The sequence below is a fragment of the Sycon ciliatum genome, chromosome 10, assembly GCF_964019385.1.
Source record: "Sycon ciliatum chromosome 10, ocSycCili1.1, whole genome shotgun sequence".
NCBI classification, from domain to species: Eukaryota; Metazoa; Porifera; class Calcarea; order Leucosolenida; family Sycettidae; genus Sycon; species Sycon ciliatum.
In genome coordinates, this window is record NC_088652.1 from 3,443,210 (window position 1) to 3,460,796 (window position 17,587).

The following is a 17,587-nucleotide window of genomic DNA, read 5'->3' on the forward strand; positions in this document are numbered from 1 at the left end:
AGTCGGGTTATATCCGAGCATACCTATTCGGGAGGGCGTTCAGGCAGTAGTGGATATGCTGCAGCAGTATTCCCAGCGGATCGACATGTTTGGGCTGAGTGTGAGCGGGGTCCGGAATCTGCTGCTGTTTGTTCTCAGCCACAACTATTTCAGATTCGGCCATCAGATCTATCACCAAGTGGACGGGGTTGCAATGGGTAACAATCTTGCACCCCCATTTGCGATTCTATTCATGCATACGGTTGAGGCCAGGCTTCTGCAGGATTCTCCGTTAGTACCGCTCCTCTACAAACGCTACATCGACGATATCCTGCTGCTATGGACCCATGGCAGAGAGAGCTTGATGCGGTTTGTGCAGCATTTCAACTCTGCACACCCGAGTACCAACTTCACATATGAGCTCAGCGAGGTGAGTGGCTCCATAAATTATATGGATATCACAATTATGATCCAGGAAGGCAAGCTGGCATACAAGCTGTACCAGAAGGCATGTGCTAGCGGTCTACTCATTGATTATACTTCGGCAGTTCCCCACCATATCAAATTGGCAGTTGCTTCGTCACAATTCCTAAGAGCTCAGAGGCTCTCATAGAATACCAGAATGCGTGCAGAAAGTGAAGCGAGGGTTCATGAACAATTAAGATTGAACAATTTCCCAGAGAGAATCATTGAAGAGGCACGCACTGCCTCCATAAGGCCAAAGCGCCGTCGCCGTGCCAACCCATGCTGCGCATTTCTAAAGCTTCCATATAAGTCAGATAAAGTACATCAAGCAGTGAATAAAGGAATCAGAAAGTATAAAATTCCGATTAGAGTCGTATATGAGCACACTGGTAACCTGAGGCGCACATTGTGTCGCTCCGCCCTCGTTTCTCCTCTATGTGTCAAGGCTGCAAATCCGCTACAACCGAAAGAAGAGAGGTCGCCCAAAGGGGCCGTGTATCTCGTGTATATCCGGGGGACAGGATGTATGTATGCAGAAGAATGTTGTATATCAGCTGAAGTGGAAAGAATGTCCGGAACAATATGTTGGTGAGACTGGCCGCTTTCTGGAAACTCGCCTGGAAGAACATAATGGTGAGGCAAGACGACAGGAACTCGACAAGCCATGAGGCCAACATTTTCGTACCACTCACCCTGGATGCAAGCTCAACTATGGGCAAAGTGCATTCTCTGCAGTTGAAGTAATAGGAATAGAGCCTGATCGAGCTTGTCGCAAACTGCGCGAGGCGATTGAGATTCATGATGCTAAGCCCCATGTGAACATAAGCACCGGATGGGATTTGTTGTGAATTTTCTTAGCTTCCCCTGCTGCTACTTCAATATCACTGAATATAATATGAGGCGGGTCACTCAAATCCATTCTGTTCTTGATGCCTCGTCGCGTCCCTGGTGGTAACAGTTTGGCATGGAAGTTTAACCTCATAGTGGATTGGCGCATGGGCCTCCGTGCTCCCCTCCTTTAATGTGATAGAATTAACACCATAATTATTTGGCATGTACCCTCACTTCGTAGAGCACAACGGCGCGCTCTTCTTCTCCGTGATGTGCACAGTTGCACTTTCTCTTCCCCCTCTGTATAGAGGTGACATAACTCGCATCATTATTTTATTTTTTTGGCGCTACACTCTGCGTAACGCCATTCACAGAGCACAATGCGCGCTACCTTCTGCTGCTTCTCCTCCGTGATGTGCTAGTTGCGCCTTTTCTCTCTCTCTGCCCCCCCCCCACCCCTTCTGCATACTAGGTGACATAATTCGCATCTTTTTTGGCGCTACACTCTGCGTATATACTGCTCTTGTGTGGCTTCCACGGTATTCATTGTTATTACCTGACCATGGCCAAGTGCCGAAACGTTGTAGAAATAACGGAACTGGTTCGGATGTGATGTGCAGCGCTATGGGAATGGGTGTGTCCACCCGAATTCTTTTCATAAGATCCCTTGTCACTTATCGTATTTAGGGATAGTTCAGCGGCTTGACAGATGAACTGTTTTATTATTTCCTGGTGCTATTATTTGAATGACACAACTTTCAGGGCTACTTTTTTTAGTCTTCCTGAAAAACTGGTATTGTGACTTGATTTCGCTTCATTCAAGGAGAAATAATTGACAAGAAGTCCCGAAAAACAAGAAATTACTTCAAGTAGGTCCGAAAGTCATCCCGTCACGGATCATGCCTTATGACTCGCTCCGTTCGCTGTTGAACATCGCAACGACTGCTGCATGTCGAGTTGTACGAATTGTACAAGATTTTACAGCTGAACCCAGCCGTCCCGACAGGCCAATACGTCCCGTACCGTCAGCGTTGCGTCGAATGTGAACTAGGCTTTAGAGCATTTCTCATGACAAGCAAGGTCCTGGGTTCGAGTACTGGTGGGTTTGGCATTCTTTTCTCTTTCCAGGCAGTTCATTTCCCTGAAAGATCCTTTGAATTTGAAGTTCTCCCAATCCGTTCAAAATCGATCACTTTCTTTCACCTCTCGTAGTACGTTCCAGAAACTGACCGTGGTTGGAATTTGGTCCCCTGAGGGAAAAAGACCAAGTGCCATCAGTATGTGTGGCACGTGTTGTGAGCTGCCTTTGCAGTGAAAAACGTGCCTTCCAGGTTCGACCTGGTTCCATAGCTCAGATGGTGTGAGCATCGCTCATAACAAGCAAGGTCCCGGGTTCGAGTCCTGGTGGGGTTAGCATTTTTTTTCTCTTTTCAGACAGTTCACTTCCCTGACTGAACTTTCGAACAATTTATTGTTTTTTTATTTCCAGGGATGTTTAGGGTATTTCGCACACAATAAATAATGAGTTGATGGTATGTTTTGCCTGAAGCCCCTCCCCTTATGCGAGGCAAAAGCCTGTGGAGAATCCATAAAATTTAATACAATTACAGATGCCTAATGTCGAAGCACTCGTCACGGATTTTGGTCACACGCTTTGCTTACGTGTTTGTGTATATGCTTGTGTTCGTTCTTTCGTTCATGCATGTTTGTGTGTGTGTGTGTGTGTGTGTGTGTGTGTGTTTGTGTTTGTGTGTATGTGTATGTGTATGTGGCTGAGCATGCTTGTACGTGCCTGCACGCATATGTGTGTGTTCATGTGTGTGCGTATGTGTACTTGTTGTTGTTGTTGTTGTTCATCACTTGCAGCAAAACGAGGTACGGGTCCATCCGACGAGGCCATGCATGAAGCTACGAATAGCACACTGAGCAGCGGTTCGACCAGAGTACGCCGTATCCGCATCAGCCTCTGCGGTCAGTTTGGAACCGGCAAGACGAGCCTGGCGGATTCGCTCAAGAACAAGCAGTTCGTGGACAAGAAGCCAAGTACACCGTTGCTCGTTGTTGATCATGGCAATATGCTCCAGGACGGAGGAAACCTGACAGATTGGAAGTTCAATGCTGCACTCCTCTGCGCTCCGGACATCCTTGATCAGGCTGAAGATCTTGAGAAGAAATACCAACAAGAGCAAGAACAGCAGCAACAGGAGCAAGAAGCTGCAAGACTGGCCGAGCCAGCGGCGAAAGTCCCAAAGCGAGCTAAGTCTACAGGACTCCAGCGTGAGGGAACAGCGACGAAAGAGGCAGCAGTAGAACATCCACAGCGCCAAAAGCAGCAACACCCCATCGTAGTGCCTGGACACCGAGAAAACGTGGAGGGGAGCTCTGCACCAAGACACAAGCAGTCATCGAAGGAAACATCAAAACTCACTGCAGATCCAGAAGCAGCACTCAGCTCTGTTGAATTGACACAGAGCCTGGTTGATGTCATCTTGGAGAACCAAGAGCTGATGCGAGAAATCCGCAAAGAAGAAGTGGTGGTGTCCATTTGGGATTGCGGCGGCCAATCAGTCTTCTCAAGCCTGCAGCATTTCCTAATGGGTGAAGATTACGTCATCTATATTCTCTGTTTCAACGCCTCGGAGAACTTCGATCACATCAAGCAGCAGAACTACTGGAAGTTGTCAGGGAGTACAGTGTCTGAAGTGACTCTGGATGTACCGGAGAAGCTGGAGAACATCGACCACATTCGGCACTGGCTAACAGCCATCCACTTTGCCAGCAACCCAGGCAAGGCTGTGGGAAGCGAGGCGTTCGACTACCCGCCTGTGATATTGGTGGGGAACTTTGCCGACAAGCTGTCGACAGATAAGACACTTTCGGAGCACAAGGTTGATATCCTCAAGAAGCTGGGAAAGCTCTGCCACCGGTCGCCAACTTTCCAGGGTATGATCGAGAACGATGACATTGATCCCGCAGAGTTGTTCCTTGTGGACAACCACGAGTCCGGAGCTTCTCAAGAAGTTCAAGGAATCCGAAAGAAGCTACAGGATGCTGTTTCATCGGTGCTGGCAAACAAGGAGATTCCGACGGAATGGGTTCGCTTTGAGATGATAATGGAGTATCTCAAGAAACAACCCACCCACACTGGCTACACAACACGAGACTCGATGAAGACACTGGTGGAGAAGGCCTGCAATATCCGCGACGACTCCGGCATGGACGGCACTCTATCCGAATTCGAGCGTCTTCTTCGGTTCTACGACGACCTACGTGTCATCATCTATCGGCCGGCAAACAAGAACTCGCCGCAGCCTGATGACATCATCTTCCACAACACACAGTGGCTCATCAGGCAGATCAACGTCCTCGTCTTTGGCCATATGTACCCGGTCGAACCTGGCGGAGGTGATGGCAGGACGGCAAAGGAAGCAGGGGCAGCAGAAACGGAGTGGCGCGACTATCTGTGGAAAGAGGGTATAGCACGCCGGAAACTAATGAAGTATGCCTGGAAAGCAGTCAAAAGAGAGGTTCGTAACAAGATGCTGGATGTGATGGTCGACTGGGATTTGCTGTACAAATTCGGAGATACCTCGCATGCAAAGTACTTCATCCCATCAGCTCTTCAACGTCGACCGCCGAAGAAAATCGAGGAGGCCCTGCGCAGTTTCCAGCAGGACAATGAGCCAAACGACGTCTGCTTCTCCACGGCTGACACACCGTTACTGATCATGGTTCAGCCACCAGGCAAGGATGATGAAGACGTCCTAAGCTACAACGATCCCGACGCGGACACACCGATGCCACACAGCTCCTACTTCAAGCTACTTGTACGGCTCATGAGAAAGTGGGACATCACAAACACTGACCGGAGTCACTGTGAGCTCACCTACAACACAGCCAGGTTTCGGCTGTGGCTGCGGGAGCGACCCCTTGACCAGTTCCCAGGCAAGGTGGAAATCTTCTTGGCTCACTACGACTCATCAGGTGCATTGCTGGTCAGCATCAACTTCCGGTGCTCGCCTGACTGTGCTGCTAGCACCTCTGACTGGCTGCATCCGATCTCATCGATATGCCAGCTTGTCCGCAAGGATATCATGGAGGAGTTGGGTAAGCTGGAGAACCCGAAACTGGACAAACCGGTCATGTTCAGTTTACCACTACCGCCAGTGTGCGCATGCAAAGCACAGGAGTGGAAGGACTACATCAGCGAAAGCCGGGACCTCGGATATGCACCGTGGCGCGTACGCTACAGCGAATCCCTTACTCATCACGATCCGTACTGCGCCGGGTGTAAGTCACACTACAGCATACCCAACAACTCAAACTGCTGGTTCAAAGCTAGTAGTATCTTCCAGGTAAGAAATGAGACCAAAGTCTAAACATTCTAGTGACCATGGAGTTAATTCACTCACTCGCATTCCGCCGATCAAAACCCAAAAACGAATCTGCTTCGCGTTGAATATAAATTGTCAGATGGTTTCGTGCATAAGCTCAAGCTTGAACTGAAGGAACGAAATATGTTTAGCCTCCTCGTAGGACCCAAGAAATCGCCCAGCAAAAGCACTTTTGGTTGAGAATTTTCTTAAAACAATTGTTGAGGTTAGGTCTTTATAAGGCAAAGTAATGGTGCAAAATACAAGACTATGTCCAGAGCATTGCATATGTGCAAACTTATCAATTGTCAAAATGGCCGCACATGCTCCTGTTGGAGCGCTAGAAACTCTGTCCAAAGTGAATTTTGACCATGGCACATAAATCGTGATGAGGTCCTAATGTTTTTCTCAGCCTGCCATGGTTGTAGAATTCAAAATTCCATACTCCGTTTCCATGGTTACCATGGGCTATTGCCATGTAATACTGTAATATGCCTTTTACAATCACGTTTAAAGTTTGTGGACTCCTTCATTAGCCCCTTAGCAACAGTTTAGGGTCAACGTTTAAGCCAATGTTAGAACAGAGGCCGTGCAGCATGTCTGTGTATGATGGTCCCACCGGTAGGACCGAGGTCTATGCAAGCTATCATTTGGGACTCCATTTTTTGAATTACATCTTTACTTATGACTTTTCCTTGATAGTATTTATGGTGTGTGTTTGGATGTGTATGGTATACGCATGTGAATGGGAATTGGTACCTGTACACGTGCAGCTCGAAGGACAGCAGAATGCTGTAGCGAGGAAGCAAGTGGCACTCTGGAAGAAGAAAGCGGAGATTGCCAATGATCAGTCACTTCCTACGGTTAGTCACGTCTGTAGAAAAGTGTAGAAAAGTATTCCATTTTTAAAACCTTCCAAGGACGACGAGAGCATAGAGCATTTTTTGGCCCGGACACGTGCGTGCCGGTGTGTTATTGTGTGTGCTCGCCTTGGGCCTTGAACCTCGGGCGCCCATCCGTGATCAGGATGATAGGGGGTGTTGAGCAGAGCAGAAGCAGGAGTACTCTCACGCACATACTCACGCAGGCACCTGCATGTTTGTACGTGTGTACATGTTCTTGTACTTGTACAATGGAAATCAGATTAATAGTAAGATAAGCAACGTGGTCATTCTAAATAATCATGCATCTACACATCATCAAGCAACAATCTGTTGGTTCTAAGAACTTTTTCTTGTGACAATCTTCAGTTTGAATACATCACTGAGTGGTGATCTAAGAATGCCGAGTCCTCCGGTGAATATCCGGGTATATTAAAAAAAGGCTTGTTCTACCGCTGTACCGGGCACCCTGCCGGCAAGTTTCAGTTGAAATACTACTCTTTCGCCAAATTTTTAAAAATAATAATTTTAAAAATTTGGTTATGTTGACGTTTACAAAAACCAGAGCGAGAACATTCTAAATCTAGCGTTGACATTAGAGTGAGATTAAAACATTAAAAAATTCGACGGGTTCGCGTACCGGGAAGGTCAAGAACAAGGAGTCGTACAACTTCCTGGTCAAGAACCACCTTTCCGCTTCTGTGGGATGCCAGATGCAGGTGCAGAGTGTGATTAACTCATGTGTAACTATAGAGAGAAAGAGAAACGGTGGACAAAACCAACAGTGATAAGCAACACACAGCTACGGTGCTATGGAAAGTCTGTGGTGTTATGACGTAATCCTTCTGAAGGCATACGTCTGGTTTCTGCTCGTGGATGTAGACAGATGATTAATTAGAATAATCAACCGTCTTGTCTTATTTAAAGTGTCTCCTCGTCGACACTTGTACTTGCTCACTGCCAGAAGCTGGTCACGTTGTATCTCCCTCGTAGACGGGAGAGATATTGGGTTATTTGAACCATGATTCTATTTGCTGTCTGTATGGTTCCGTTCTGCGCCCCAATTTGCGTCGGTGTCTGACAAGTCTTTCAAAGAGCAAGTCTACGGTACGTCGGGGTGAAAATAAAAACTCCAATAGCTGTACTCTTCTGGATGCTGAGTGCAATGGTACGGATCCCAGCACTCAGATGTACTCCCTCTGTGACCTATTCACAGTGGTGCAGATTTATTCCTGGACTTGTAGCATGCAAAGGCAAATTTGTAGGATGTCAGCCGGCTGATTTGAAGAACTGAGATTATTATAGTGTTCCCTAGTCGGACATGCTCCAGTTGTCTATGTTCTATAGGCCGTCCAAGTGCTGACGTCACACTGACTGAAAACTTATAGTCACACACAGCTACAAGGCCAAATGGTGACAAGTCGCGCGTCACCTGCGCTTGTCGTGTTTCCAACGGTCACGGCATGACTTTGACTGCGGCTTGCTCTCAAGCAAGATCGCGAGTTCAAATGATTTGTGTTAATTGTCTTCGAGAAGTTTCTCCTTCGCCGTCAAGCCATCATGCAATGTTTTCCTGCTGGTTGTTCACCAGCAGCTAAGAGGTCATATATAGGAGTTTTGATTTTTCGCTGGCCGCTGGACACCGGAACGAGCACAGAGTTGACTGGTCTCAGAAGCAAAAAAATGAGCGGTAGCGGCGATAGAAATAACAGAGACACAGGTCAGCTTCAGTTTCTCCTCTAGAAAGCGAAAACTACAAACCCAGCGACAAGTAACTTAGTTGAAATAAAATAATATAATCTCACCCGCGCGCTCCCAGTTAAAATGATGCTGTGCTCCCTGATCAGTTCATGCTGCCACTGGAAACACGACAAGCGCAGGTGAAGCGACTTTTGTTTGTCACCCCTTGGCCAAGTAACTACCCATTGTCGAGAAGCAGTGGCGTCAGACTTCGACGGCCTATTGTTATTTGCAATGACCGCCGTCCATTGGGTGTGTTGCTAATCGTCACCACAATTCGATCATCTGTAATTCAGTGTTTGATTCTGTGCGGAGAAGACGGCAGGTCTGTTGTGTTTATTGCTTCCCATCCACCTGTTTGAATATTTTTTGATTGTTCATTAATTAGGTTGCTTCACGAAAGCCTGCGAAGTATTGTGTTCCATTCATTGTGTATGTTCAAAATTCTTCTGGTCATCCATTTTCTTGTTTTATTTTTCAGGAGGTGAAGAAGTTCCTTGCTGACCGTGCGGACAAGTGTCTGTGTATGCTGGCTGGAAGCAGAGATACACTTGCCGTGGCATCACCGTCGTTCGGCACTATCGAGCCGGCTGTGGATCTGGCCGAGTTATGGAAGCTGTGCTGCCAGTGTGTCGGTGCTGGGCATTCGGATATGATCCTGCGTGTTGCTCGGATGTGCGACACTCTGCAGAGCGAAGATGGGCTTGTTCATGTTCTAAGTCACTTCTGTGAGGAGAAACAGTGTGGCACTTCTGAGCGGTGAGTAAAATTATAAAATAATGCTAGCACGCTCACACCTTTGTTGTCCGGACCTCGAAGTTATGGACGCCTTAGTTATGTATTGGTCCACTAGGGCAGCTGGTCGCCTTATCAGAGTGGTTGCCATGACAGGTTTTCTGTATTGGTTTCCCCGTCCTGCTACACTGCTTATAGCAGTGAGTTCGGGTGAATCTTCTCCTGCCCAGCATAATAATGATACTGAGCCATACTTTCATTCACACATGAAGCTGGCTACTGTTGTAAAGGCACGCTAACTTACGAGCAACGCCGTAGTGGTCACGCTGTGTGAGGACCATCCCAAGTGCATGGAAACTTGAACTGACATTCACAAGCAGTCACCCGTCACCTGTGTTTGTGTCCAGTCTGCCACTCAGGACTCAGTACTCTGGTGTTTGGAGCACCACTGTCTCAGCAGAAATATTCGTCTGCAATTTTATTGCGTCTTTTTCGTCCAAGGAGCTTTTGGACTAAATTAAATGCCGGACTAGTGTCGATATATTCTGCTTTTCAATACACTCTTATGATCCATGGACGAAATTTACAACCGGACGAACTCCCTCTCTTTGGAGCTGGACGAAATTATTGACCGACAAAATTTTCTGCCAGTAAAGTTTATCAAACTGCCTCTACTGGCCATGAATGCACATAGCATTTTCATGCATCTTCAATCTCTTCTTGATGCTGATTAAAAATCGGATGTTGAGCCAATAGTGTTACTTTTATAAGAAAGAAGAAAGGGTCGATAAGTATACATCTCGTTACCTCGGTGGACTGTTAGTCATAACTCGTAACTTAAACATGTAGGTCCTTTCTTCTTTCTTCTTTGTGCATTCTACTTTCAGTAGCGAAGCGGAGGCGCCAAAGGCGAAAAAGAAGAAGTGTAAGCCGCGCAGCATCATGTGGTGCACTGTGTTATGCTGAGCGCTATGCTAGAGCAATATTGATGTATGGAGTGTGTTATTTTAGTTGAATTCGTGTGTGTGTGTGTGTGTGTGTGTGTGTGTGCGTGCGTGCGTGTGCATGTGTGTGTGTGTGTGTGTGTGTGTGTGTGTGTGTGGTGTGTGTGTGTGTGTGTGTGTGTGTGTGTGTGTGTGTGTGTGTGTGTGTGTGTGTGTGTGTGGTGAGTGTGTGCGTGCATACATGCAGACACGCGTGCTTGTGTTTGTGCACGCAGATTGTTTTAGTAGTTTTTAGTACTGCCAGTATTACTCGCTCATGTAGTGGTTCATCTGACCAGCTACAAGCTCCTAGCTGGCACAATTTTACAATTCTCACAGTGCTAAATGTGCTGTAGACAGTACAGTGGTGAAACACGCCAGGGGCATTGGAAGGTATCCTACATTGGTATGGCTATGAAAAGACCCACGAAAAGGCTCTCCATCTGGGAAGGGTTTTGATAAATTGTGCCAAAATAGCCTTCTGTATATCAACTAATTTTGGCTGGTGAGAAACTTTGGCCAATCTCGAATTGAAACTTTTTCGGCCGTCATCATACTTTGGCCGATTGGGGTTTAGAAAGAAACGATCAGTAGGTGTTGCTTTCACATGCAGCCAGGCCTCAATCAAGCATTATTTGCCTCGGTGACAAACTTTGGCCTGCAACTTAATTTGGCCAGTTGGTACCAAGCGGCAAAATTAGCGAAATGATATCGCCAGCGAAAATAAGTTGCTTTACAGTACTGTAATTTCACAAAATTTCGGTGTGCTTTTATTTTCGGTACTGTCGATGCATCTGTTTCATACCTAAAATTTCAATACAACGAACAAACACTAACACACATAATCCAATAGGGAACTGCTTCTCTGTACCGAAAATGTCTGTTCACGTAACCTGGCCTCTCTACAAAATGCGAATTATGTCACCTAGTATGCAGAAGGGGGGGGGGGGGAAGGGGACAGAGACAGAGAAAAGGCGCAACTAGCACATCACGGAGGAGAAGCAGCAGAAGGTAGCGCGAATTGTGCTCTGTGAATGGCGTTACGCAGAGTGTAGCGCGAAAAATAAAATAATGCGAGTTATGTCACCTCTATACAGAGGGGGAAGAGAAGGTGCAACTGTGCACATCACGGAGAAGAAGAGCGCGCCGTTGTGCTCTAGGAAGTGAGGGTACATGCCAAATAATTATGGTGTTAATTCTAGCACATTAGAGGAGGCGAGCACGGAGCCCCATGCGTCAATGCACTATGAGGTTAAACTTCCATGCCAAACTGTTACCACCAGGGACGCGACGAGGCATCAGGAACAGAATGGATTTGAGTGACCCGCCTCATATTATAATTATTCAGTGATATTGAAGTAGCAGCAGGGGAAGCTGAGAAAATTCACAAAAAATCCCATCCGGTGCTTATATTCACATGGGGCTTGGGATCACGAATCTCAATCGCCTCGCGCAGTTTGCGACGGGCTCGATCAGGCTCTCTTCCTATTACTTCAACTGCAGAGAATGCACTTTGCCCATAGTTAAGCTTGCATCCAGGGTGAGTGGTACGAAAATGTTGGCCCCATGCAGGACTGCCACTTGCTCCGATTTTTCGGAAATCGTCCGATTTTTGATCGCCTGTCCGACAAACCGACCGATTTTGTTCCCAAAGAGGGACAATCGATTATTTTATTTTGAGCGCTTTTTAGTCCAGTTGGCCGGGCATTTATACACGTAGATCTACGTACATGGATCTGTAAAATGCCCGTGTGCTTGCATGGACTTGGAGTATGTACGGTGTACAGGCTAGCGCCTGTAGCAACGGCGGTTGCTACAGGCGCTAGGCAGCTAGCTTTGCAACTGCACGCAGTACATGCGGCCTGGTTGACTGTACACACTGTACACACTGTACACACTGTACACACTGTACACACTGTACACACTGTACACATTGTACACACTGTACACACTGTACACACTGTACACACTGTACACATTGTACACATTGTACACACTGTACACACTGTACACACTGTACACACTGTACACACTGTACACACTGTACACATTGTACACACTGTACACACTGTACACACTGTACAGACAGACTGCATGTAGTATGCACGGCCGGCCAGTCACTGTGCTGCAGTCATAGTCCGTGAGCCAAAACTCAAAATCACAAGTGCCGTTGCACTCTCGGAGGGACAAGTCGCCGTTACAGTGTTGGTCAAGGACATCACAAAGGATACGTTTTCGCTTGTTGGACGTTCCAGAACCGATCCAGAGACCTTCATATGATTCTATACTGGAGTATTCTACGTACATGTATTGCAGTAATGGAGTGGTTATAATAAACTAATACTTCACTCACCAATTCATTGCTCGCTATTATCTACAAGTCCAATTCCAGTATGATGAAGTCAAGAGGCGATTTATCCAGCCAAGTAGAGGAACTTGGGATACGAAATCCAAGAGAAATTATTAGGGTATTCTCAGTTCAGCCATTCACAAATGTAATTGTTATTCTTCAACGCAAACTGAGTAATATTTGACCTTGCAATGTTCTTCAGTGGCAACCACCTCCGTTTTTTCTACATGCACAATATGCCAATATTAAATGGTATAGCTGTAGTTGCTACAATTTCGTAGACTTCTTATTGATGTATGAGGTATGGTGTATGCGCCTGGAATAGAATAAAGCAGCAAGTGTTACTGTAGAACGTTGCTACAAGGCTACGGTTGCTGCATAAATTGACATGGTTGTAGGGCGTGTGCTGGACAGTTAAAAATGTGTTCTGGGGCCACAACAGCAAGCCATTTCCCTAAATATTTTCACCTGCGTAACGCCATTCACAGAGTACAATGCGCGCTACCTTCTGCTGCTTCTCCTCCGTGATGTGCTAGTTGCGCCTTTTCTCTCTCTCTGTCCCCCCCCCCCCTTCTGCATACTAGGTGACATAATTCGCATTTTTTTGGCGCTACACTCTGCGTATATACTGCTCTTGTGTGGCTTCCATGGTATTCATTGTTATTACCTGACGATGGCCAAGTGCCGAAACGTTGTAAAAATAACGGAACTGGTTCGGATGTGATGTGCAGCGCTATGGGAATGGGTGTGTCCACCCGAATTCTTAAACTTATTGTTGCGACTTTGGCCGCACCTGCTGCACCAGTTCCGATGCCCCTGCAAACGGTCCGTCGTATCACTGCGGGGCCCGGCGAGTCAGTTGTAAACCTTTTCACTGCACAAGCTTGTGTTCATCAGAAGCGGGCGCTCGCAAGTCTGTAGAGCTGCATGATGGATCAAGTCAAGTCCAGGCCAGGCCTGTTCCTAGTGTCGGGTAGTTCTACTGAAGCAGCGTTAAGCCCAACACTGCTTTTGCATGGCTTGTCAATAGCTTCAGACTTGTATGGAGTTGTGGTCACATCTTGGTCATGTGACTGAATTTGTGCAGAAAGTGATCATGTCATGTGACCAGCGGAACCAACATGGCCGACGTCATGTGACCCATAGATGCAGGAGTTGAGTGGAGTTGAACCCAACATGCCTATCCTGTACGGTCATGTGATAGATGTGAAACCATTCTGATTTCTGTTTCTCTATGTGTGTGTTGTGCCAACATTTTCAGACGAGTCTCAGCTCTCTGACATGACAGCATGGGAGAGTGACGACTTCACAGAACTTCTGCCTGACCTGGTTTCCACGCTAACTCCAGGTGCTATGCGTCGCCAGTGTGAGGCTAAGAAGTTGATTACGCGTGCACAGCGTCAGCTATTTGCATCATACAGTGGCCCTGCAGCGCAGAATGAGGCATTGCTCGATGCACTAAGCACTGGTGATGACGAATCCTTCCACACCTTCCTTGAATGCATCCATAAAGTCGAGCCACAGGCCAGCGCGAGAAGGTTATTGGCCAAGCTGGAACCCGTCGACAAGTTCCGGGCAGCCCGGCAGTACTGCTGAGGACGCATTAGCGTCTGCAGGAGCTTCTGCTGCTGATCCAGTGGGTAAGTAAAGAGCAGTAGGCTGTGCAGGCAGAGGCCAGTTGGGACTTTTGCAGCTCCATAGTTTTTCCGTGGTTTTGGCAGCCCAGCTGGCATCAGGCCGGTCTGAAGGCTTGCAGTAGCTAGCTAGCAAGCAGTAGGACTAGAAGGAGTAGTGTGATAGGGGTAGGGGTAGGGCAGTGTAGTACGATAGGGGTAGGGCAGTGTAGTGCGATAGGGGTAGGGCAGTGTAGTGCGATAGGGGAAGGGCAGTGTAGTGCAATAGGGGAAGGGCAGTGTAGTGCGATAGGGGTAGGGCAGTGTAGTGCGATATGGGTAGGGCAGTGTAGTGCGATAGGGGTAGGGCAGTGTAGTGCGATAGGGGTAGGGCAGTGTAGTGCAATAGGGGTAGGGCAGTGTAGTGCGATAGAGGTAGGGCAGTGTAGTGCGATAGGGGTAGGGCAGTGTAGTGCGATAGGGGTGGGGCAGTTTAGTGCGATAGGGGTAGGGCAGTGTAGTGCGATAGGGGTAGGGCAGTGTAGTGCGATAGGGGTAGGGCAGTGTAGTGCGATAGGGGTAGGGCAGTGTAGTGCGATAGGGGTAGGGCAGTGTAGTGCGATAGGGGTAGGGCATCGTAGTGCGATAGGGGTAGGGCAATGTAGTGCGATAGGGGTACGGCAGCGTAGTGCGACAGGGGTGGGGCAGGGTAGTGCGATAGGGGTGGGGCAGTGTAGTGCGATAGGGGTAGGGCAGTGTAGTGCGATAGGGGTAGGGCAGTGTAGTGCGATAGGGGTAGGGCAGTGTAGTGCGATAGGGGTAGGGCAGTGTAGTGCGATAGGGGTAGGGCAGTGTAGTGCGATAGGGGTAGGGCAGTGTAGTGCGATAGGGGTAGGGCAGTGTAGTGCAATAGGGGTGGGGCAGTGTAGTGCGATAGGGGTAGGGCAGTGTAGTGCGATAGGGGTGGGGCAGTGTAGTGCGATAGGGGTAGGGCAGTGTAGTGCGATAGGGGTAGGGCAGTGTAGTGCGATAGGGGTAGGGCAGTGTAGTGCGATAGGGGTAGGGCAGTGTAGTGCGACAGGGGTAGGGCAGTGTAGTGCCATAGGGGTAGGGCAGTTTAGTGCGATAGGGGTAGGGCAGTGTAGTGTGATAGGGGTAGGGCAGTTTAGTGCGATATGGGTAGGGCAGTGTAGTGCGATAGGGGTAGGGCAGTGCAGTGCGATAGGGGTTGGGCAGTGTAGTGCGATAGGGGTAGGGCAGTGTAGTGCGATAGGGGTAGGGCAGTGTAGTGCGAAAGGGGTAGGGCAGTGTAGTGCGATAGGGGTAGGGCAGTGTTGTGCGATAGGGGTAGGGCAGTGTAGTGCGATAGGGGTAGGGCAGTGTAGTGCGATAGGGGTAGGGCAGTGTAGTGCGATGGGGGTAGGGCGGTAGTGCGATAGGGGTAGGGCAGTGTAGTGCGATATGCGAAGGGCAGTGTAGTGCGATAGGGGTAGGGCAGTGTAGTGCGATAGGGGTAGGGCAGTGTAGTGCGATAGGGGTAGGGCAGTGTAGTGCGATAGGGGTAGGGCAGTGTAGTGCGATAGGAGTAGGGAAGTGTAGTGCGATAGGGGTAGGGCAGTGTAGTGCGATAGGGGTAGGGCAGTGTAGTGCGATTGGAGTAGGGCAGTGTAGTGCGATAGGGGTAGGGCAGTGTAGTGCGATAGGGGTAGGGCAGTGTAGTGCGATAGGGCTAGGGCAGTGTAGTGCGATAGGGCTAGGGCAGTGTAGTGCGATGGGGGTAGGGCAGTGTAGTGCGATAGGGGTAGGGCAGTGTAGTGCGATAGGGGTGGGGCAGTGTAGTGCGATAGGGGTAGGGCAGTGTAGTGCGATAGGGGTAGGGCAGTGTAGTGCGATAGGGGTAGGGCAGTGTAATGCGATAGGGGTAGGGCAGTGTAGTGTTAGTGGATTTTCCCCAATTTCTTTTCCATTCATCTTGCAATGGGCGGGCAGTCAGTTCAAATTCGTAAACTCGTTACAATTAAATGTTCGTTAACAACTTAACCTTACTGGTCTCCCAGTATAGATTTCTAGGCAATTAGATAACACACCCGCAGTGATCCGCATTGTCAGAAGGTCACGTCACTAAAACCAGAGATCGCTTACGCCAGTTGCCATCACTGCACGTGCAGTACAATTAGTTATTACTGCGTCTTGTTGTTCTCTTGTGTATGGACACAGGATGGTGGTGATGATAATGGCCATGATTGATCAACACTGGATCGCGGCGAGAATCTGTTCTGTCTGTCTCTCTCTGAGCCTGTAAGTCCTTCTGTCTCTCTTCCTGTAAGTCCTTCTGTCTGTCTGCCTTTACGTCTTTCTGTCCGTTTTTCTGCTTCAACTCAGACTCTAGACTGAGCTCTCTCCTTCACTTGCTCTCACTCTCGCTTGTTCTCGCAATCCCAGTCTCTCGCTCCCACTCACTCATTAAGTCGCGATATTTTTCATTTGCCTGCTGCATTCGCTATCGTAAGCACTACTTCCTTTGAATATGCCTTTCTTCTTCTTCTTCTTCTTCTTCTTCTTCTTCTTCTTCTTCTTCTTCTTCTTGGTCTTCTTGGTCTTTCAATTGCTACATGACTCGCTAGAGACTGCTTTCCCTTAGCTTCGACTTTGCTCCTTTTATTGGTACATTATCACAAAGTATTTTTTTCACTCCTCAGTAGTGCAGCACCGTGGGCGCCGCGTGCTCAGGCAAAGTGGCACGGAACCAGAATGCTGGATTTCCCCTTATCACAAAGTATTTTTTTCACTCCTCAGTAGTGCAGCACCGTGGGCGCCGCGTGCTGAGGCAAAGTGGCACGGAACCAGAATGCTGGATTTCCCCTTATCACAAAGTATTTTTTTCACTCCTCAGTAGTGCAGCACCGTGGGCGCCGCGTGCTCAGGCAAAGTGGCACGGAACCAGAATGCTGGATTTCCCCGCGCGTGCCCTTCGCTCCATGCACAGTACCTGACCCATGTGTAGAGTCTAGATAGATTGTCTGAGTTGTGTTGAATTGTCATTCAATTTCTTTTTATTCTCAAAAACAAATATCTCTACATTCTATCTCTGTGACTTAGAACCTCGCTTTAGGTCCGTATTTGACTATTTGAGCTTAGACACTGCTGGAAAAGCAGTGCACTAGTCTGACGTCATCATGTCGAATAGCGGAACTTTTCTTTTAAATTCTTTTCCGGTTGAACCGGTATGCTCATAGAATTATCAGCTTCTGCGCGGCTTCATTTCTGCCTATCCTTGGTAAAAGTACAAAAGAAAAACAAGGAAACAGTGGAAAGAAAGGAACAGGGAGGAAAACAAAGCTCAGCCAACTAAGTGAGCCGGAAATTACATTGTTGTGTGTGTACTGTACAGCATGGTGATTAGTGACCCGGTTGAGAGGGTGTGTGTACAGCATGGTGATTAGTGACCCGGTTGAGAGGGTGTGTGTACAGCATGGTGATAAGTGACCCGGTTGAGAGGGTGTGTGTACAGCATGGTGATTAGTGACCCGGTTGAGAGGGTGTGTGTACAGGATGGTGATTAGTGACCCGGTTGAGAGGGTGTGTGTACAGCATGGTGATTACTAGATTAGTGACCCGGTTGAGAGGGTGTGTGTAC

The 17,587-nt window shown here is 48.1% G+C and overlaps 1 protein-coding gene across 1 annotated transcript in view; it reads left to right on the forward strand.

The window, feature by feature from the left end:
- The window catches only part of LOC135826853 (uncharacterized), a 36,150-nt gene extending 18,836 nt beyond the window's left edge, over positions 1-17,314 (forward strand). The window contains exons 10-15 of the mRNA XM_065339455.1: positions 3,142-5,630; positions 6,422-6,511; positions 8,751-9,028; positions 9,892-9,929; positions 13,599-13,977; positions 16,168-17,314. Of these exons, the coding sequence (XP_065195527.1) occupies positions 3,142-5,630; positions 6,422-6,511; positions 8,751-9,028; positions 9,892-9,929; positions 13,599-13,933 (3,230 nt within the window). The 3' untranslated portion in view covers positions 13,934-13,977; positions 16,168-17,314. The remainder of the gene's footprint in view (positions 1-3,141; positions 5,631-6,421; positions 6,512-8,750; positions 9,029-9,891; positions 9,930-13,598; positions 13,978-16,167) is intronic.
- Positions 17,315-17,587: the final 273 nt, after the last annotated feature.